The following is a 19,268-nucleotide window of genomic DNA, read 5'->3' as shown; positions in this document are numbered from 1 at the left end:
ATTTCAATTATAGAACCGTTTTGTAGAGCAAAAGGTCATTCAGTTGATCACATTAAAGCCACTTCCGCCAGGTTTATTATCTGAATTCTGGTAACCGTAAATAACGCATTGAACTTTTCCTGCTCAGTGATCATATTATTATTTTTAATGAAACCAAAGTTCATAAATAAAACGCCGAAAAAAATTTATTACTGACACTATGATCCCCTGATTATATACAACATAACATAACACCATTATCTCTTCTTTTTATGGCATTTTTTATTACCGTTAATTGTTTATGGTCAATTTAAACTTCAGAGAACGAATTTTCCAACCCTTTGACCACAAGGAGCATCAATAAAAAAACTTGACCACAAAACAAACAGTACTTTCTATGAACTTGCCATAAACCTTCCACCACACCATAAATCTATAGAATTTATTTCGGGCTATAATTAAGTTTTACACTCAACCCGAAGACATTAATTATTTAAGTTTTGAAAGAACTCATCGACTTGTCAATCACAATTTGATGAATGAACTGTAAAGTTTTATAATGCACCCATAATGGGTGGTACTAAATCTCACCCTTCTGAAGTAGACAACCAATAATACACCAATCCGCCTTTTTATAATCATTTTTATTAATTAATTACAAACCAGGTACAAAAGGCCTCCTTATTCACACCTCGTTACACAAAAAGTACAACTCACTTCACTCCCGCCATTAATCGTAGTTAAATCTCCGCCCCCCGTCGAACCTGAATCCATACGCCGCAGCGTTCTTGGCGTCGACCAACGCAGGATTCCTAAACTTGTAGAAGCTCCCGTGGGAATGTGCCGCTCTGGAGCTGCCCCCTTCGACACCTCGAGGGTAAAAAGCCTCGAAAGTTCCTTTCGGGGGAATCACGGAGCTCACTTCAGGGTCTGATGGGTCGTACCCTAGTACCATTCCTAGTACCATGAAAACTATCAAAACACCCGTCATCATGAGGGTGAACGGAAAATGCGCGACTGAGTAAGCGGCCATGGAACTTTCTCTTGCTAACGAGGTGTGGCATAGCGCGAGATTTTAAATTAGCTAAAATCACATGACTTCTGATTCAGGATCTACATCTATGACTTTTCGTTTTTTGAAAGTGCGTTTTCCTTTCAGACTCTCTATTTTTCGTTTCTTTGCTTCTTTTTTCTTTTCGTGACGTTTGATTTTCTTCTTCGCGAAAACTTCGGGGTCAGTCACAGCGAGTTGGGTGCGCGTCCGTTTGCGCTCGGCTCTTTTGGTTGAGAGATGTTGTTGTAAGCTTGAAAGAGTTTTGGTGTAAACTTCCATTCCAACTTTGTTCTTTAGAAGCAGTCCTACTTCTTTGGATAGTTGTCTAAGAGGGGCGTTGCTCTCTTCTGTGGTGATCATTTCACGAACAAGAGGAGCGAGTAGATGACTGAAAATTGGGGTTATACTTTCAGGGTCGAAAACTGTGGCAATCGCGGCAATCCATTTGAAGACTTCAGTTCTTAATACGATGCTTCCAGGACTTTCTACGACTTCAGTATTGACGATTTTGCGCATTCGCTTCGTCAACCATAAGAGGCTCAATTTTGAGTCCTCAGGAACTTTCTCCAATACACGTGCTATAAAGACAAGATTTTTGATGACCTGTTCAGCGAGGTCGCTCTTGACAACTCCAGGCTGCAATTGGTCGCATAAATCTAAAGCGAGGGCCTTTATTTCCTTTGCTGGTTCATTCCAAAGATAACCATCTCCAGTTGTATTATTGGCCAAAGATGAGACTAATTCACTCACGTTGATGTTCGCCAACACAAATCCTAAATACTGTGCCGCTGAAAGACGTACCCAGTCATGAGGATAACCCAACAAGAATTGAATATTTCTATTCAAATTATGGACGTCTTTCATTTTGAAGAACCCAGGGCAATGTGCGCAAACCTTGAGGAACATCTGCAGAAGCTGGAATAATAGATGATCTTGAACTCTTTCGCTTTCTTCGTCCGAGACTTCCTTGGGAGACAACTGCTTTAAAATCAAAGGAAGAAGTTTCGGAAGTCGGGATTCAAACAGTGACTTCTCCACCGAAGCGAAGACACCACAAAGTTGAGCTGCGAGACGTCGATGACTCATTTTGTTATCTTTGAGCCAAAGAAGTACGATATCAAAGAGGGGTTCAATGTCTTTCTTCGCCAAGCGCTTAAGTAAAGACGTGAGACACTCCGCGACTTGTTTGCGACACTCTGGTGCTTCGTCGTTGACCAAACGAGCGGACAACGTCACGAAAAATGTTCCCGAATGATTCGTCAAAGTTTTCTGTTAAAAAAAAATGTCATGATACTTATTTAAAACAGTGATTTATGTTTACCATAGGAAACGAAGAAATGAGCGAACTGACCATCTCAATAGCGGACTCTCTTCCAAATTGCATCTCATAGCTCATTTGAGAGAAATAAAACGCCAAGTGCTTCTCAATTTTTTCACCCAGAGGATAGTCCATCATGTACTGATGGAAAACAGTCCTGGCTTGCGCTCGAACGTGACTCAGTTCCGAAGTGATGCTCAATTCAGCTACTTTCACCATCACTTCATGGATTTCAGGGACTATCAACTTTCGCGCGATGATGGCCTTAAGGAGGTTAAAGGCCGTTGCTTGACGATCGTGGTCATGCATATCTTGTTCAGCGTACAGCAACAAAATCTTCAGTTGTTCAGTGTCGATGGTATGGTACTTGACGTCACGAACCAGCACTGACATCGCCTACAAGAGAACCCGTGAATTTCACTAACCTCCACAGAACCATACCTTACTTTAAAAGCTGCTACCACTAAGTCAAAATTGTCGCCCTTGTTCAGTCCTGAAGACGCATATTTATGAAGAATGGCAAACATATCTTTAGTGATGCTCTGGATGTGTTCTTTCAGCGATGGAAGTTCGTATTTCATTACCCAAGTCAAACACTGAAGAGTGAGAGTACTCAACTAAAATACATTGTTTACTAAAAATTTTAGCATCATTTTTACCTACTTTGATGTGTTTTGAAGTTAAACAGTTCTGGAAAACAGTTACAAAAGGATCCAAGAACGACTTGTACTCTCCATCTTTCAGTTTATCGCGTTTGAGCAAGACGTGGCACAATCTCAACCCGAATTCGACCAGTAAATGAGCGTTGGTTTTTAATGAAGATTTGACGTTGCTCACACGAACTCCCGAGCGTCCAACTGGTGCTTTTGGGATAATAAAACAGTCAACTCTTTCACGACGCAACTTCTCACTTTCTTTTTCAGTAAACTGTGCTTTCTCTTGTGGAACCAATTCTGGAATACTTTGAGATGAAGTTCCATAAGCGAAAATAAGTAAAGACTGAGTTTGAAGAAACTCATTGTCAACTAAGCCTGAAACGATGTGTCTAAGACACTCTTGCGCTTTGTGCACAACTTTAAACGAATGCGAATTTTGAAGGACGTTCTTGATTGGTAAAATTAGATCCAGAAGACACTTCTCGGTGACGAATTGAGCTAAAATCTGGAACGTGTCGAGGCTCTTCGATGACTTAGCTTCTGAAGTTTTGGCGGCGATTTTAATTACTTCCCTTTCTTCGGAAAGAGTGCCAAATAAATCAGTTTGACACAACTGTAATACCGTTAGAAGAATTTTGTCGATGTCGGTGGGTTTGTACATCGGTTTGAGGCAACCGAGGACCGAATGGATGGTGAAGACTAAGACATGAGCTTGGAAGCCTCTATTAAGAAGAGGAGACATTTCTCCCAACAATAAATTTAGATATTCTGGACCTAGAGCTTGCATGATCTTCTGGAGAGTCTCTCTGGTCACACGTCGGACGCTCTCTAAATGGGACTTCAAGAAAGTGCACAGCTTCATAAAAATACTGAAAAAAAAAAGATCATGTGGGGTTTTAAGATAAAATTAAGACATACCCAGGGAGATTCGCTTCCAATACTTCTTTCGGTAGTCTCTGTAAAAGTTTTACTAACGCCAAAGAAATGGGGACTCTTAATAAGTCCTCTTCCTCGCGCTCAAAACCAGTCTTCTTTCTATTGACCTTATGGGAAGTGTCGTGATGAGTGAGTTCAGCCAAAGCTTTATGTAATTCGGGTAACAGAACGCTTTGGATGCTTCTAGTGACTCTTGTCGCTGTCGACTTACACAATACAGAGACTTTCTCACAAATTTTTACTTCTTTTTGACTTTCTTCGATATCTTCTTCATCCTCACTTTCTTCTGCAATCTCTGGTTCGTCGAAGTCATCTTCGTCTCCAACAGAAGGTTCTTCAGTATCTTCGACCTCCTCTTCCTCCGTTTTTTTGACCTCTTCAACTTTCTCTTCGGTCTTCGCCTCCTCAACCGCAGTTATCTGAGCTTTACTCAAATCGTAATGAAACGCGTCCAAAATGCTCACAGTGACCCTCACCAACTGTTTCTGGTAGTCAACACTCTTTTTTAATCTACCTAAATAGTATTTGAGGAGACTCTCGTATTGATGCCACGGCAAAATTCTACACACTGTCCCTATACATTCGATGGCAGCATCAATCACACTGTTTTTTCCAACGTACTTCTCATTGCACAAATAGAACGAAGCTAGAGGTAGTATAAATTGGGTTAAAGCCCTCACATTTGGAATAGTCTTGAGCTCTTTGGTCACTGAACAGAATTTAAGTAAAGCTCTCGCATGCCGATGCAACTGAAGATGGGTAATATTTTCGAAAAAGTCTACTTCAGCATCAGTCTTATTGGTGTACAGATTCAAATCACGCAACACCACATGACTTTCGGGACACTCCCTCGCAAAATGTCCAAGAATAAGAATGCATTCATTCCTAAAGTCGTAATTCCGGTTCTTCATTCCTTTTCTGATCAAAGTGAAGATGGTCTCATTGAGAAGATAATCGAGATTTTTAGGGTATTTCCGTATTAAAAACGGAACCAACTGTTTGAGACAGTGCGAGGAGTTCTCTCTCAAAGACAAATCTTTTTCGCTCTTCAACAAGTGATAACAATTATAGATCAACAAAATACCCAGCTCCAACTCTACTCTGTCTTCATCAATCGCTTTCTGGATCTCTCGAAACGTGTCGTGACGGCGCTGGAAATCAGGTTGTTCCACCCATTTATGATCAAAAGCGTTCAAACCTTCGATCAACGTTACTTCTAGCTCTGTGCCCACATTTTTAAGAGTTTGAAGCAACAGTTTGCGACCGGAGGCAAAACCGACTTCGCCGAACAACGGGGAGATTCGATTTAGGTGTTGACGAGAGTTTGCGACGTTACTGACGAGATTACCAACTGTAGTTAGAAGCCGTATAATTGTTTCTTCTCCAGTTGAAGGAGTACAACGTTTCACAACTTGCGGCAACAATAACTTTAGGGTGCTGTCGCTGATTTCTGGCTCCCAAACTAATTCGGAAATACGCGAAAGAATGAAGAGTTCTTTTTGGTTGAGACTCTTGTTTTTCCTTTGGAGGCGTCTCTGGATCTTTTCCAAAATCGAAGGTACGTAAGGTAAAAGAATGCAGCTACCGTAATTGAGTTTATCATCGACTTTCAAGCGGTCTAGAATGTTCTTCGCGATGGGAAGAAGATTGTCGACGGGAATAACCAGTTGGAGATCTTCTTCATCTGCTTGGAGAACCAACAGTTTTTCGATCATCTCCTCAATGACATTGATGACCGTAATTTTGCTCTTCTCGTTAAGTAACAATTGGATGACGTGAGGTAAGACAAATTGTTGGTCGTTTTCATTTTGGTGCTTCACGAGAAGTGAAAAATATCGAGGGTTGCAACCCCACTGGTAAAAAAGTTTGAGCAAAGTCGTGGGACTATGAATGCCTTCAGTGTTGAGTTTATCTAAGTAGGGCCAAACGAAGACTTGGAAAACAGTGTTGATTTGTTTGTTCGTCCATGGATAGCGATGGAACTGTGCGAAAAAACGTTCGACGAGTTTAATGGTAGATGTTCTTAAACTGCGAAGAATTGCCCAATAGCCCGAGTGCACTGCTGCGAGTTGTTCAAATGCCAATTTAACGGCTCCACCAATCATTAAAACAACTTGGAAAAGATATGTGAGAAGATTGTTACCCATCAAACCCCCAAATTGATCGAGAATTACATTGATGAGATTTACACTACTTTGGAGTCTCTTTGGTGGTATGAAACCCTCTAAGGTGAGAGAGAGGTCCTGAATCATAATCTCTGGATCGTCTTTTAGGTACCTGGAGTAGTATTGCAGCGCCATTTTTGTGAAAACCAACATTTCTTTTTCTTCGCATCCGGCTAAGAAACGAAAGACCAGATTTCGACGCATTTGACCGGAAGATTTACCACCGGTTCTCAAACCAGTTTTTGTGTTCATTTTACTGAAGACTATTCTCATAATTAGAGGTACTAAATCCTCGCGATGATCTTCTTGAATGGCACCACTCTCTTTATCAATACGAAATGTTACAATTTCATTCTTAAAGTTTTTTTCGTCGATTAGATTGTAGATATGGTCTTTGTAAGGTGTTAGATATTTAGGTTTGTACGTCAAGATGCAGTCCAAAGCAATTTTCTGTATCTCCGAGCTCTTGTGCTGGAGCAGATCGAAATAAAGTTTGTTTAGTTCCGGCTCGCGGTACATCGATTTGGGGCTCCGAACTTTAGAGAAAACAGTCAATGCATTCTGGAGAAACTGTAAATTGGCTTTTCCATGCCTAGGCTTCGAGACCGTTTGTTCGGTGTTTAGTTTTAAAGTTTCGTCTTCGCGGACTTCTTCATGGTCGGCGTCTTGAGCAGAGTTCTGTTTGATGTTCCACTTAGCAGCCACCATTGAATTACTTCTTGTGTACTCATTCCTACAAGAAAAAATGAGTATCCCGTTAAAATTATCAAATTTAATACTCACTCAATAAAGTCTAGAAACAGCTCTGAAACGTCCCTAGTCTTCGCCTCGGCAACATCAGCAAAGTAATTCAATCCTTTCCATAACAAAAGTCGGTAATTCACAAAGTCCGCGCCTGGTTTACATCTCCCGGAGTTGTACAACTCTGTCAGAAAGTCCCACTTCATCTCCAATTCACTGTCTTTTTGTTCTTCTGACCGAATTTTCCCCACAATACCTTTCAGCTCCTCCACAAACACCCCCCAAAACTCCCCAATCTCTAATCCGTGCGCATGTGTTTCCATAATCTTCAAAATGGGGTCCCACAGCAACTTAAAATTGATATACAAGGCGCCGCATAAAAACCTCAAAGGAATAGTACGAAACTCTGTTTTCTGACACATGATCATTTGGGGCTTATCAAAATTGAGTTTCTCTAAATTCTGAAGTTGGTCGCGATACGTGTGCACATGAGCTTCTATAGACTCAATTCTGTAACAGATCGTAAAAACTTGGAATTTTTCTTTCGGTACGTCTGGATCAGAAGTGTGTGTTAAATCGAATTCTGACAAACCCTCAAAGAGAGAATAGAGGTGAGCGGTGACCAAACGAATTTCGTGATAAGAAGAGCTAAATCCAAGCGCGAGATGTGTGTTCAAAGTCTGCAGTGTTAGCATATTTATGATTTCAGATCGGCCCTTGAATACTGATAAGAGCAGGTCTATGATGTTTAACGCGTAGATGCACGTATAGCCCAAGGGTGCTAATGTCGCAACAACAGTACAAAAGTTCTCAAACAAATATGTCGTCTGTTTCAAGTGAACTGAACATTCTACTGTGACATTTAGAGAAAATAGAACTTGGTCCAAGCCAGATTTGTTCTCTTTTTCTTTCTCAATTTCTATTTTCAATAAAAACTCTGATATTTTGTTGGTCAAAATCGAAGAAACTCTTTCATTTTGTGTCAGATTTAAGTGAGGTAAGCAGATTAAGGCGGCGATGTAGTTGTCGTAATCCTCACCATTCAAATGGTCCAAAAAAACAGTTTCTATTGCTGCGTCCTTAGTTTTTGTTCCGAAATCAATCGGGTATTTATACCACTTTTGGAAGTTTACTCCGTTCATGCAGAGAGGAGTTTTTTCTAAAATTAGTCGAGTCAAAACTTTTAGCATGTCATTGTTCAAGTTGGTTTTAACACAGCTTGAAAGAAAAGTGGGCAAAACTAGAGCCTCAAAGGCCGAAAATTTAGTCACGTGTTCAACGAAGTAAAGAATAATCGATTCCTGGGGCAAAGCCAAAACTTTGCGGGTAATTCCAGAGGCTTGTTCTTGAGTTAGCTTGATGTGTTTTGACAACAGTAGGACTATAGCTATTTTCACAGACGTCTGAAGGGTGGATTCAGGAAGTGCATTATTCGCAAATACCTCAAAAAGAGTCTCAGTGACCTGTGCATTGTTTTGTAAGAATCTCCCTCCTTTATACTCCACGCGTTGTCCTAGTAATCTCAAAACCCACTCCAATTCGTTCGCAAGTTTCTCATCTTTTGATCTCCTCCAATCTTCTAGTAATAGTTTGATGCGTCTGATCAAACAATCCCATAACAACGCCCCTTTCTGTGGATGAATTTTACCCACGATATTCTCGACAACTTTTTCCAAAATTTCAAATAAAGTGGTTTGTGAAAACTTTGGATTTCCAAGAGACTCAATCAAAAACGGCAAAACTGTATCTGCACAACTATGAAAGTTACCTGCAACTCCGTTGAGAACTTCGAAAAAAAGTTTTCCGCAGCCGTCGACCCCGTCTTTTCGACTTTTCACGGTTTTGAGAATGTGGAATAGAAAATTCGGCCAATCCTTGACTTTCCTAGCCACAAAAGCAAAGCTGCCTGCCGCAAAATTCTGAATGTAATCAGGGCGATAATTAGACAAAAGAGGCAGGAGAGTATTGAAAACTGTAGTAATGTCTTTTAACAGAGGCCTCCAGAGGAATTTAAAAAGATAAGCAAGACAGGTAAAGGTCCATTCTAGTTGATCTGTGTCTTTGGTGTTGAGTAGTTCAATCAAAATTTCAAGGAAGTCTTTGTAGTATGGATAGAAATCTTTGCGCAAGTCTTTAGCAATCACGACGACAATGCTAAAACACTGAATTTAGTCAAGTTTTAAGCAAATACAAATTTCACTTACTCTAATAAAGGCTGTAATGACAAGGGATTCTTTAACCTCAGGTGTTTCAACAAGACTTCCACTACACGTTCTTTGTCTAAAATAAGTTGAGGCAGCGTCACTAAAGTGTATGGTTTAACTTCTTTCTTAAAACTGTCAAAACTTTCAGTAAGGTTTAAAATACTCCAATTTTCCATAGCCTGGTAGAAATAACACTCAGAACCTTCAGTATCAGCCTCATTTTCGTGTCCAACTCTATGGAAAATGTCAATATCGATGTTGGAAATGCGTTCGGCAAAAGGTTGGAACTGAAATTTAAAAGTTGCATAAAAAGAATATTATTTTTAGACAATTACCTTGAACGTGTTCAAGTCCTTGTGGCGAACAGGTTTATTTTTCATTCTGATTTTGTTAAAACAAGTTGATAAATTAGATCAGTCACTTAAAGCATGCTGCAGGAATTAACCTGTTGGTGATAAACATAACCTTAAATATTGACAACTTAAATGGGGTAGGGAATTTTGCTTTAAAAAGTTTAGTGATTTTTTGTAGCGCGATATATTTGAAAACGTAAACTTAATTTGTACTTTTTTTTTAAATCGCAAATTAGAGCAGATTTTTTTTTGTAAGAAGGTTTAACGTTTTTCTGTAAATTAGTTTGTCAATAAATTAATCTATAAAAATGCATCAAATTCTGTTAATTATTAAAAACGAAATAAAAGCAATTTTAAACACTGTTTTTCCTCTATTTTTTAACTGTTAGATAATGATTTGATTCAGTCATTTTTAGAGACATTAACTTTATTATTTTTTATTTTTATTTCCATGGACTTTAGTTTTGTCTTTCTGCCTACAATAAAAATAAAAAATTTCGTACGTCACATGTCAACCTAAATTTTGTTCCAGCAGGAATCTCTCCGTGAACTATCACTTCCAAATTTCGCAATTATCGTAAAAACCGCTAGAAATTACGGTAAATTTCTCTCTTCCCTCTCCCATATTTAAATCTTCCACGCTGTCATCAGCGCAAGCGTCCTAACCTCCAACGTGTCAAACAAACGTCAAAATTTCCTCACGTCACCCTCCCTTCCCACTTTTGATTCCACCGTTGAACGACACAGACGTGTCAAATACGCGTGTGTATGTTTTTCTGTTGAATTTTTTCCACTTTTCGGCATTTATTTACTCTAACACAATGGCACCCAAACAAAGAATGCGTTTCGCCAACGAAAAAGCCAGCAAAAACGTGGTTTTACGAGGAAATGTCCCTAAATCATCGGTAAGTCAGTACCATATTGTTTTGGTTCCTGGTACTAAATGGGTTCGTTGTTTGCAGAAGCAACAGAGCGAAAGTTCGCCTGTTGGACCCATGATCCTGGCGCTGTTCATCTTCGTGGTGTGTGGATCGGCGATTTTCCAGATTATCCAGTCCATCCGTATGGCGTAGGTTAAGAGTTCTTCCAGCTCAATATTCCTTATGTATAAAATATCTATTTTGTTGGAGCGCGTTGATTTTTTTTGTGTAAATTTTGTCGTATGTGAAATATAATTTTAACAGAATTTTAATCATGTATAGAGCGTATTTTTACATAAGTTGTACTAGGATCAATAGTACCACTTCTTGCACAGATACCTAAATGAGATTCTATGATGACCATTCCATGTTAAGTTTAGGATGGTGTTCTGTAATTACAGGTTTTTCAATTTATATTAAATTATTATTGGTTTATGATGTGCTCATCAATTCTTTGCCCTCAGCTTTTCTCTTTTTTTTTTGCCTTCAGTTTTGCTGATTCTGCTCAAAAATGTCTTTGTTCTTGTTTTTTTTTATTAACGATAAAACGTCATAAAGTTCATCAAATATTGATTTATCAGCATCAACGTGATATTGATAAGAGTGCAAATGTGAGTAGGAGTATTTAAAATGCGCAAAAACGTAACACCATAATTCATTTGAATTTTTATCGCTAAAATGAAAAAAAAAAACAAATATTTTTTGTTGCTGTTGTTTTATCACAAAATAATGAAAGAGCTAATATTCCACTCCAAGCAATGTGTTAATTAGATATTTTAAACTGAGGCAAAACATTTTTTTGGGTCCTTAAAAAGTTTGATGTATTTAATTGAATTACACCTATTAAAAATATGTTTTTTTATATATTTTATTTACTCTTTCAACCATACAAGGGACAATTTAGTGATTGATATTCGATAAATCTTGTCAACAGGTGCAATTTATTCTTCTACAGATCTCTTCTACAATACGACTTGTTATAAATGAAATTTATGACATATTATAGAAAACGTCAGTACTTTATGCGATACACCACAGGTACATCATTAAAAGTGACCGATCGTCTAAGTTTGGGCGTTTCTGTTCTTACAGCTGGAGCGATACGATTCGTGATCAATGACAAACGTCTGAAACTGTTTCTGAAACTGTTGATTCTAGACAGGGACACTTCATTCATCATATTTGTATTAGCAGTATGGTTGAGCAAATGGAGCGACATTTCTGGAATCTTCAAAGAATGGACGTCCGGATGGTTATCCAACCAAGTTAATAATTGCTTCATTACTTTCACTTGTTGGTCCGCAGTTACCTAAGAGAAAAATTGAGTTTTTAAGCATTTAGATCAATAAAGTACCTTCATTAGAGCCTGTCTTATTAAGAACTCATCTCTGGTGGACATCCAAATTACGGGAGTTCTTTTACTACACAGCCACATGTAGTTGGACTTCCCGAAGACGCTTTCAGCACATTTAATTTGTTGAGCGTGCATCAGAATTTGCACCTGGAAACAAAGTTAAAAATGAACGAAAAATTGAATTAGCACCTGACCTGTTCTATGAACTGTGAGTTCATCTTGAAATGTGAGAGGAGAAAGCTATTTTTAAACGGATAAAAGAGATGTACGTTAATATTGCTTTTATTAAAAGATAAGCAAACAAATTGGACGATAAATGAAGTGGGTATGCAAATATATCGTATCAGTTTTATTATAATGTGAATATGAATATCAAAAAAACTTATAAAAATGTTGAACTGACGTTAATGAGGGTTGATAAAAATACATGTTTCTTCAAATATTGTTTTTTTTTTTATATGAAAATTTGGTTGTTTAATTTGTTTTACGGGAATCATTAAATGGTTGCGATTTTTTAAACCACTTTTATTAAAGCAAAAAACTTTAAATTCGTAAGAGATTAAACAAACATAAAAAATTGGTCTTTAACGGGCCCTTTTCAACCAACTCCAACCCTGTCGGTGTATAACATGTTGCCTATCTCAAACAAACGTCGGGATAAACATAACCTTCAAATAACTGTTTATTTTAGTTTCCGACGTGAAAACTGCTTGAAAATAATGCATTTGGACTCAAAGTGATACTTTAGAAATGGCGGAGTCTCTTACCAACGTTTTGAACGAGATACTAAAAGTTGAGGGGATCGAAGAATCCTTTAGTTGTTCTCTAGTGCATCGCCCCGCTGCTGAAAAAGACAGAGTGGCACTATGGCAGCAGGACTTGAATACAGCTCTCCGGGGTCTCTCACAAGAACAATTAGAGACCGCTCTTCGGCAATATCTCAACATTTCTTTAACATGTTCCCAGAGCAAACTACAACTTTTGATGGAGCTTTTGGAGTCTGCAGTCAGGAATGGGATAGTGGGGGCACGTCTTGCATGTGAGGTTGTTATGAACTTTGATAAATTACAACATGGGAACGGGCGGTTTTGGATAGAAAGTTTTAAGTTGGTCAGGAAAATAATTGATTTGGTGGAGTATAAAGGAGTTAGAGAAATTATGAAGGTATGTTTTACATCTTATGGAACCATTGAATATTCAATTCTGACTTTTAGGGATGCTGTGAAAAAGCGAAGAGTCTACCATGGCGATTAAATTCAGGGCTGCAGCCCCAAACCCAAGCTTTGCTAGAAGTGGCTGAAAGAATTATGGATAGAAACGCCTGCCTCCTTCCAGGCTATCTCCTCGTCAATGAGCTACAAAAAGCGTACCCAGACTGCCCCCATTGGCGACTGGCAGCCCTCTTCTCAGACTATGTGGACAGCTTCAGGGCATGTGCTCAAATGGTTTCAATTGTGGGCCAAAATGAAATGCGCCCCGTCGTTGAACACAGCGGTTGTCCTGAACACCTCGTCAACCCCTGGAAGCTCGACCCCCTCACTCTTAGGTTCAGCCTCAAAGGGACCCTCCCTTACTCTGCTGAACTGCTTGAGAAGCAAACTGGTTTACTGAGATACGTTTTGGAACAGCCTTACAGCCGGGATATGGTTTGTGGTATGCTAGGACTTCAAAAACAACACAAGCAGCATTGCGCTGCTCTTGAAGAACAATTAGTTGAGTTGGTAATCCTAGCTCTTGAACGCACAGAGAATGAAGGAGATGAAACCGCTACCCAAGGTTTATGGCTTCATCTATCATCTCAGCTCATTTATTTTGTCTTGTTTCAATTCGCGAGCTTCCCGAATATCGTGATGTCGCTACATTCGCGATTGCAGGGGCGAGATTTACGAAGAGGACGTGACCAACTCATGTGGGTGTTGCTGCAGTTCATTTCAGGCTCCATCCAGAGAAATCCATTGTCAAATTTCCTCCCAGTTTTGAGGTTGTACGAGTTATTGTTCCCGGAACAGGAACCTCCCCTTTCAGTTCCTGATTTCAACCAACCTCAATGTACACGTCAGATGGCGATGACCTGCATCTGGATACACCTAACAAAGAAAGCACAAGCTGAAATGACGAATCTGACGTGGCCCATTCCAGCTAAATTACGTAACCATCACGATTTTCTTCAACAACTTGTTCCTCCTAACAACACAGCGTTAGCCATGGGAAATGACTACAGGATCGCGCTGTTGTGTAACGCGTACTCCACCAATCAAGATTACTTCAGTAAGCCGATGGCAGCTTTAGTTGAGACGATCCAAGGCAGTCCGAAATCAACAGCTCCACCCACGGCTCCCCTGAGCATGGCAGTCTTGGATTCGCTCACTGTTCATTCTAAAATGAGCCTCATTCACAGCATAGTGACCCACGTGATCAAGCTAGCTCAGGCTAAATCAGGAATGCCTTTGTCTCCAGCCTTAGTTGAGACCTACAGTCGCCTTTTAGTTTACACCGAGATCGAATCTCTGGGAATCAAAGGTTTCATAAGCCAGCTGCTGCCAACTGTGTACAAATCGCACGCATGGGGCACCCTTTACACGCTTCTGGAGATGTTCAGTTACCGAATGCATCACATCCATCCCCATTACCGCGTCCAGTTGCTCAGTCACTTACATTCGCTCGCGGCCGTTCCTCAGGCTAATCAAACTCAACTCCACCTCTGCGTGGAATCGACGGCGCTCCGCCTCATTACAGGTCTAGGAAGCGGGGAAGTCCAACCGGAGCTTAGCAGATTCCTCGCTGAGCCGAAGACACTCGTTTCAGCGGAATCTGAAGAACTAAATCGTGCTTTGGTGTTAACTTTGGCACGTGCAACTCACGTGACAGGCGCTGATGGTGCCTGGTGCCATGAGTTGTTAGCGACCATTGCTCAAAGCACTCCACACGCTTGGGCTCCACACACTTTGGAATGTTTCCCTAAAGCATTGGCGGAGTTCTTCACCCAGCACGCCGTTCCCAAAGAAAACAAACAGCAGTTAAAGAAGGCAGTTGAGGAGGAGTACCGAAAATGGTCGTCGATGAACAATGAAAATGACATGATGGCACATTTTGGTGTAGCGGGAGCTCCGCCACTATTTCTGTGCCTTTTATGGAAGATGTTGCTGGAGACAGATCACATCACTCCAATCGCTTATAAGATCTTGGAACGGATTGGGGCGAGGGCACTATCAGCGCACCTAAGGAAGTTCTGTGATTGTTTAGTTTTTGAGTTCAGTAACTCTCCAGGAGGGCAACATGTCAACAAGTGCGTGGATACCATCAATGATATGATCTGGAAGTATAACATCGTAACGATTGATCGATTGGTTCTTTGTTTGGCGCTGAGGACACAGGAGGGGAGTGAGGCTCAAGTGTGTTCGTTCATCATTCAGTTGGTACTACTCAAAGCTACTGAGTTTAGAAACAGAGTTCAAGACTTTGTCAAAGATAACTCTCCTGATCACTGGAACCAAACGAATTGGCACGAAAAGCACCTGGAATTTCACAGAAAATACCCAGAGAAGTTTGCCCCAGAAGAGCAATCAAGTGGATACCACCCGTATTTTGGGAACGTCTGTTTACGCTTCTTACCAGTTTTTGACATCGTGGTTCACCGCTTCCTGGAGATTCCTCAAGTCACTAAAAGTTTGGAAATTCTCCTGGAGCATTTGGGGTGTCTGTATAAGTTCCATGATAGACCAGTTACGTACTTATACAACACTTTACATTATTACGAAACGCGGCTGAGAGAAAGACCGCCCCTCAAGCGCCGATTAGTGGCTGCCGTGCTTGGAACCTTGAAAGACAGTTTATCGGAGCCCTATCAACTATTCTTAGGGCGGGGCCCCGAGGAGATGTGGACTCCCGAGCTCGACTATTACATCCAGTTAATAAAACGAGTCGTGGATATCCTTGGAGGTGCATCTGCCAACTCTATGATCGATTGGCGTTTTAATGAGTTCCCCAACGCAGGGGCTCATATCCTCTACACTACTTGTGTGGAACTTATGGCGTTGTCGGCTGGACCCTTCGCTGTGGCCAATGGACTCTTGGATGTCGTAGCCAAAGGTAAGAAATAACCACAGACTGACCGAATATGTTAATTTTACACTGTTTCTAGGGTACGTTACGATTCCCCCTTCGGACATCCACCAATGGATCAACGCCGTTGGACTTGTCCTTTCTGCTCTCCCAGTGAGCTACTGGAGTGTCCTTCACGAACGTCTCGTTTCCACCATAAAAGAGTTAGAAACTTGGACCTTCGACTGTTCGCCGTTCCGCCTTTTCGATTTTAAAGAGACCCACGCGGGGCTTCTTCATAATAATTTTAGTTACATGCTGGCATTGGCACACTCTGTGTGGCATCACGCGGGCCCTGGACAAATCGCAAGTGTTCCTAGATGGGCGCGTGAAGTTCTTCCTAGTGTCGTGAGATCGGAAGAACAATTTCTTTACGTCTGCCATTTGGTTGGACCTTTCTTGCAAAGGTTTAACATGGCGATAGTGGAACTAACGAGTGCTTTATATGAACTCCTGGCGCAAGTAGATCATAACACGCAGTCAGAATTGAAGTACATGGACCCAATTTGCGATCTACTGTATCATATAAAATATATGTTTGTGGGAGACAGTATGAAGAAGGAGTTGGAGACGGTGGTGCGAAGGCTGCGACCGCCTTTGCAGATGAGGTTGAGGTTTATAGCACACTTGGCGATTGAGGAAGTCAATGCCTCTTAAATTATAAATTTATTATGAGTTTTATAATAAAAATATTTAATCTGAATCGCTTTCACTTGAACTGGGGAAATCTGATTTACCTTTTTCTGCCTCTTGACGCTTCTGCTCCTCTTCAATGTAATTACTCTGTTCTGCAACAACCGACTGACTATCTGTACATTTTGAGTACCTTTCTAATACACTCTCATTTAACTCCAGAAATGAATGTCCCCATGAAAACTTGTTTAAATATTGTTCCGCAATTTTTTTATAACCTGTTATATACATGGTGGCTGCTATTGCTTCCACGCAACTGAGTTGACAAGGTCGTCCATAATTGATAGGGTTGGCAGCCACCAAAAACGGGAGAAGACGTCCATGTTGCGGTTTAAGAGCTGCGATGGGTGTTTCGTCTATCCTCGCCCATGAACAATCCACCACAGCTATTCCTTTCGTAGATACAATGTCGTGATCAGCAGGACTCACACATTTACTTCCTGTGGGGGTCAGAACTAAGCCTGGGAATTTTTGCTTGATTTTCAAAGTCTTGATTAGTTTTAAACGAGCGAGTTTACGTCCTGAGCATTTCTTGGGGTCGCACTGGTTAAAGTCCCACATTGCCACAGGGAATGTCACTGCTAGAATTGTACATATGATTACAAAGGGGTACATCCAGGAGGCTCTTTACCTTCTTCCTCATCACTACTAGAGGTGAAATCTTCACTTGTTGATGAGTGCAGAGAGACATTATCGAGTGCTTTTTTCAATTCGGACATGTTAAATAATTTTTATTAGTTTTTAAGAAACGCGTTTTTTTTAGGTTAAGTAACATAACCTCAATTGTCAAAATTTCTACATGAAATCAGTAATTTTCATTGAGGCAACGGAAGATTCTTGTATTTTCTTAACTATTTTATAATCGCTTTAACAAATTTAATAATGCAATGGTGCCCACAATTGGTAAATAACATGAAAACCAAATGTTTACATCAACATAACCTTACTTTTTAGTGTCACTGTCATAACAATCATCACATGTGTTTTTAATTTAGCTTTTTTGCTAAAGTGAAAATGAACAAAATGAAAGGCTTCGAATTGTTTAAACAAGGCGCAGAAGGTAGAATCTTCAAAGGGACGTACTTGGGCAAACCGGCAATTGCCAAAGAACGCTTCGTAAAAAAATACAGACATCCTGATTTGGACGCAAGTTTAACCAAAGAAAGAATAAAAAGCGAAAGCCGTTCAATAATTCGTTGTAAAAATGCCGGAATTAAAACTCCAGCGTTGTATTTGGTGGACTTCAATAGACGCATTATTTTTATGGAATATTTCAACAACAGTATTGCAGTAAAAGATTTTATTTCATGTTCACATGAAAATGTGGCTTCTAAATTAGCCCACAAAATTGGGGCTGTATTGGGGAAGATGCACGCTAACAATATCATCCATGGGGACCTTACTACTTCAAATATGTTGCTTGTGAATAAGAAAAATGAGGCTGTGTATGCAGAACTTGAAGATTTAGAGTTAATTTTCATTGATTTTGGATTGTCTCATGTGGAGTCAAGTGCAGAAGACAAAGGAGTGGACTTGTATGTTCTAGAAAGGGCACTTATAAGTACCCACAACATGGCCAGTGAGATTTTTGAAAGGGTTTTGGAAGGGTACAAATCTGCCTACAAGTCAGGATTCAAGGAAGTTTTTGCCAAATTCGAAGACGTGCGGGCCAGAGGGCGAAAACGGACGATGGTTGGGTAATTCTATTCAAAGTCTTGATGGCATTCCCCCCGCAATTATAATGGTTTCTCCTGTAACATAACTAGCATCGTCTGATGCTAAATAAGCTACCGCAGCAGCGATGTCTTCAGGCTGTGCTAACCTGAAAAATACAAATAAAATTTTTATAATAAAATCATTTTAATTTTTAAACCTGCCCAACGGAATCTGGGATAATACTTTGTTCTTCTTGCTTTCATTATCGACTAGCTATTAAATGAAGTCGTTTATTATGACTTAACGTTTAAGGTGCTCTGACTTACAGCTTTAGAAAACTTTGTTTCAACTATTCCAGGAGCTACAGCGTTTACAGTGATGTTGTCCTTCGCTAATTGACATGCTGCGGCTTTGGTGAGCCCCAAAACAGCCGTTTTACTCACAGAATATGCTCCCAAGTCCTTAAAATTTAAATGACTTAAGTAACAAAAATGGCCGCCGTTCTAACCTCGAAAGGTTCGCCCGGCTGAAATCCCCCAATCGAAGAAGTAAATATAATTCGCCCTGTTTTTCGACTCCGTAGTAAAGGTAACGCTTCTTTAGCTAACAAGAACGAGGCCTTGACATTAACTTCAAAAATTTTATCCCAAGCAGCTTCATCACACTAAAAGTAAGGTTGCAGTTATGGTAAAAGAAGTCATTTACGCACATCCAGGACAGGGGCCATGGAGGGATTAACAGCTGCATTTGAAACGAGAATATCTAAGCCACCTTGAGACTTTGCCTCTGCAAATAATTTTTTGCGGTCTTCGACTTTGGCGACGTGACAGACAAGACCGGAGGCTTTGAAGCCTTCACATTGTAATTTAGAGATGGCAGCGTCCACGTTGTTCTTCTTACGACTACTTATGATGACATGAGCACCTTCTTGGGCGAAGCGATGTGCTATGGCGAAACCGATTCTGGAGAAATGGGGTAAAGTGGCGTTGATCTCACTTATCCTTACCCATCTGTAGAAGCTGTTACTATTGCGATTTTACCACAGAGACGACCCAGGGAACTCATTATTCTGGTTAGTTACAACCCATTTTTGGAAAAGCGAAAATTAGACAGTTTTAAGGTTAGATTTTGATCATAA

The 19,268-nt window shown here is 40.2% G+C and overlaps 8 protein-coding genes across 8 annotated transcripts; 3 read left to right on the top strand and 5 right to left on the bottom strand.

Annotated features, from left to right (window-relative positions):
* Positions 1-605: 605 nt before the first annotated feature.
* On the bottom strand, positions 606-1,103 carry LOC148178658 (uncharacterized). The gene has a single exon (XM_088050911.1). The coding sequence runs from the start codon at positions 1,010-1,012 to the stop codon at positions 710-712; it is 303 nt and encodes a 100-aa protein (XP_087907037.1). The 5' UTR covers positions 1,013-1,103; the 3' UTR covers positions 606-709.
* LOC148178657 (small subunit processome component 20 homolog) lies at positions 1,070-9,534 on the bottom strand. The gene is made up of 8 exons (XM_088050910.1): positions 9,389-9,534; positions 9,054-9,340; positions 6,892-9,003; positions 3,926-6,841; positions 3,015-3,876; positions 2,798-2,968; positions 2,355-2,747; positions 1,070-2,302 (listed from the first exon to the last, which is right to left on the bottom strand). The coding sequence occupies exons 1-8, from the start codon at positions 9,431-9,433 to the stop codon at positions 1,070-1,072; spliced, it is 8,019 nt and encodes a 2,672-aa protein (XP_087907036.1). The 5' UTR covers positions 9,434-9,534.
* Positions 9,535-10,098: 564 nt separating this feature from the next.
* On the top strand, positions 10,099-10,761 carry LOC148178656 (stress-associated endoplasmic reticulum protein 2). The gene is made up of 2 exons (XM_088029304.1): positions 10,099-10,311; positions 10,369-10,761. Exons 1-2 carry the CDS (start codon positions 10,228-10,230, stop codon positions 10,477-10,479), a joined length of 195 nt encoding a protein of 64 aa, XP_087885430.1. The 5' UTR covers positions 10,099-10,227; the 3' UTR covers positions 10,480-10,761.
* Positions 10,762-11,248: 487 nt separating this feature from the next.
* Positions 11,249-11,952, bottom strand: LOC148178655 (uncharacterized). The gene is made up of 3 exons (XM_088029303.1): positions 11,875-11,952; positions 11,681-11,827; positions 11,249-11,635 (listed from the first exon to the last, which is right to left on the bottom strand). The coding sequence occupies exons 1-3, from the start codon at positions 11,896-11,898 to the stop codon at positions 11,339-11,341; spliced, it is 468 nt and encodes a 155-aa protein (XP_087885429.1). The 5' UTR covers positions 11,899-11,952; the 3' UTR covers positions 11,249-11,338.
* Positions 11,953-12,305: 353 nt separating this feature from the next.
* MED23 (mediator complex subunit 23) lies at positions 12,306-16,484 on the top strand. Its single transcript, XM_088029976.1, has 3 exons — positions 12,306-12,844; positions 12,895-15,769; positions 15,822-16,484. The coding sequence occupies exons 1-3, from the start codon at positions 12,431-12,433 to the stop codon at positions 16,436-16,438; spliced, it is 3,906 nt and encodes a 1,301-aa protein (XP_087886102.1). The 5' UTR covers positions 12,306-12,430; the 3' UTR covers positions 16,439-16,484.
* On the bottom strand, positions 16,429-17,319 carry LOC148178653 (18S rRNA aminocarboxypropyltransferase). The gene is made up of 2 exons (XM_088029984.1): positions 17,106-17,319; positions 16,429-17,055 (listed from the first exon to the last, which is right to left on the bottom strand). Exons 1-2 carry the CDS (start codon positions 17,191-17,193, stop codon positions 16,475-16,477), a joined length of 669 nt encoding a protein of 222 aa, XP_087886110.1. The 5' UTR covers positions 17,194-17,319; the 3' UTR covers positions 16,429-16,474.
* A 142-nt stretch (positions 17,320-17,461) lies between these two features.
* Positions 17,462-18,329, top strand: Tcs5 (TP53 regulating kinase). The gene has a single exon (XM_088029983.1). It carries the CDS (start codon positions 17,489-17,491, stop codon positions 18,173-18,175), a length of 687 nt encoding a protein of 228 aa, XP_087886109.1. The 5' UTR covers positions 17,462-17,488; the 3' UTR covers positions 18,176-18,329.
* Positions 18,182-19,225, bottom strand: LOC148178651 (dehydrogenase/reductase SDR family member 4-like). The gene is made up of 6 exons (XM_088029982.1): positions 19,137-19,225; positions 18,840-19,092; positions 18,639-18,794; positions 18,457-18,591; positions 18,348-18,403; positions 18,182-18,296 (listed from the first exon to the last, which is right to left on the bottom strand). Exons 1-6 carry the CDS (start codon positions 19,193-19,195, stop codon positions 18,182-18,184), a joined length of 774 nt encoding a protein of 257 aa, XP_087886108.1. The 5' UTR covers positions 19,196-19,225.
* Between the last annotated feature and the right edge of the window lie 43 nt (positions 19,226-19,268).

The sequence above is a fragment of the Gnatocerus cornutus genome, chromosome 2, assembly GCF_029298725.1.
Source record: "Gnatocerus cornutus isolate USDA-ARS CGAHR chromosome 2, icGnaCorn1.1, whole genome shotgun sequence".
Lineage (NCBI taxonomy): Eukaryota > Metazoa > Arthropoda > Insecta > Coleoptera > Tenebrionidae > Gnatocerus > Gnatocerus cornutus.
The sequence above is the reverse complement of the archived record's forward strand: the minus strand, read 5'-3'. Positions and strand labels throughout refer to the sequence as shown.

Bases quoted from the DNA above. Each gene is read 5' to 3' on its own strand.
- MED23 (XM_088029976.1), top strand. From the start codon at position 12,431: ATGGCGGAGTCTCTTACCAACGTTTTGAACGAGATACTAAAAGTTGAG. The intron at 12,845-12,894 runs GTATGTTTTACA...TCTGACTTTTAG, and splicing joins GAGTTAGAGAAATTATGAAG to GGATGCTGTGAAAAAGCGAA. The intron at 15,770-15,821 runs GTAAGAAATAAC...CACTGTTTCTAG, and splicing joins CTTGGATGTCGTAGCCAAAG to GGTACGTTACGATTCCCCCT.
- LOC148178656 (XM_088029304.1), top strand. From the start codon at position 10,228: ATGGCACCCAAACAAAGAATGCGTTTCGCCAACGAAAAAGCCAGCAAA. The intron at 10,312-10,368 runs GTAAGTCAGTAC...CGTTGTTTGCAG, and splicing joins GAAATGTCCCTAAATCATCG to AAGCAACAGAGCGAAAGTTC.
- LOC148178655 (XM_088029303.1), bottom strand. From the start codon at position 11,898: ATGAACTCACAGTTCATAGAACAG. The intron at 11,828-11,874 runs GTCAGGTGCTAA...CTTTGTTTCCAG, and splicing joins ACTCACAGTTCATAGAACAG to GTGCAAATTCTGATGCACGC. The intron at 11,636-11,680 runs GTACTTTATTGA...TTTTTCTCTTAG, and splicing joins TAAGACAGGCTCTAATGAAG to GTAACTGCGGACCAACAAGT.
- LOC148178651 (XM_088029982.1), bottom strand. From the start codon at position 19,195: ATGAGTTCCCTGGGTCGTCTCTGTGGTAAAATCGCAATAGTAACAGCT. The intron at 19,093-19,136 runs GTAAGGATAAGT...CCATTTCTCCAG, and splicing joins GTAACAGCTTCTACAGATGG to AATCGGTTTCGCCATAGCAC. The intron at 18,297-18,347 runs GTTTAAAAATTA...TGTATTTTTCAG, and splicing joins TCCCAGATTCCGTTGGGCAG to GTTAGCACAGCCTGAAGACA.
- LOC148178653 (XM_088029984.1), bottom strand. From the start codon at position 17,193: ATGTCCGAATTGAAAAAAGCACTCGATAATGTCTCTCTGCACTCATCA. The intron at 17,056-17,105 runs GTAAAGAGCCTC...GTACAATTCTAG, and splicing joins TAGTAGTGATGAGGAAGAAG to CAGTGACATTCCCTGTGGCA.
- LOC148178658 (XM_088050911.1), bottom strand. From the start codon at position 1,012: ATGGCCGCTTACTCAGTCGCGCATTTTCCGTTCACCCTCATGATGACG.
- LOC148178657 (XM_088050910.1), bottom strand. From the start codon at position 9,433: ATGAAAAATAAACCTGTTCGCCACAAGGACTTGAACACGTTCAAG. The intron at 9,341-9,388 runs GTAATTGTCTAA...TTTAAATTTCAG, and splicing joins AGGACTTGAACACGTTCAAG to TTCCAACCTTTTGCCGAACG. The intron at 6,842-6,891 runs GTGAGTATTAAA...TTTTTCTTGTAG, and splicing joins CTGTTTCTAGACTTTATTGA to GAATGAGTACACAAGAAGTA.
- Tcs5 (XM_088029983.1), top strand. From the start codon at position 17,489: ATGAACAAAATGAAAGGCTTCGAATTGTTTAAACAAGGCGCAGAAGGT.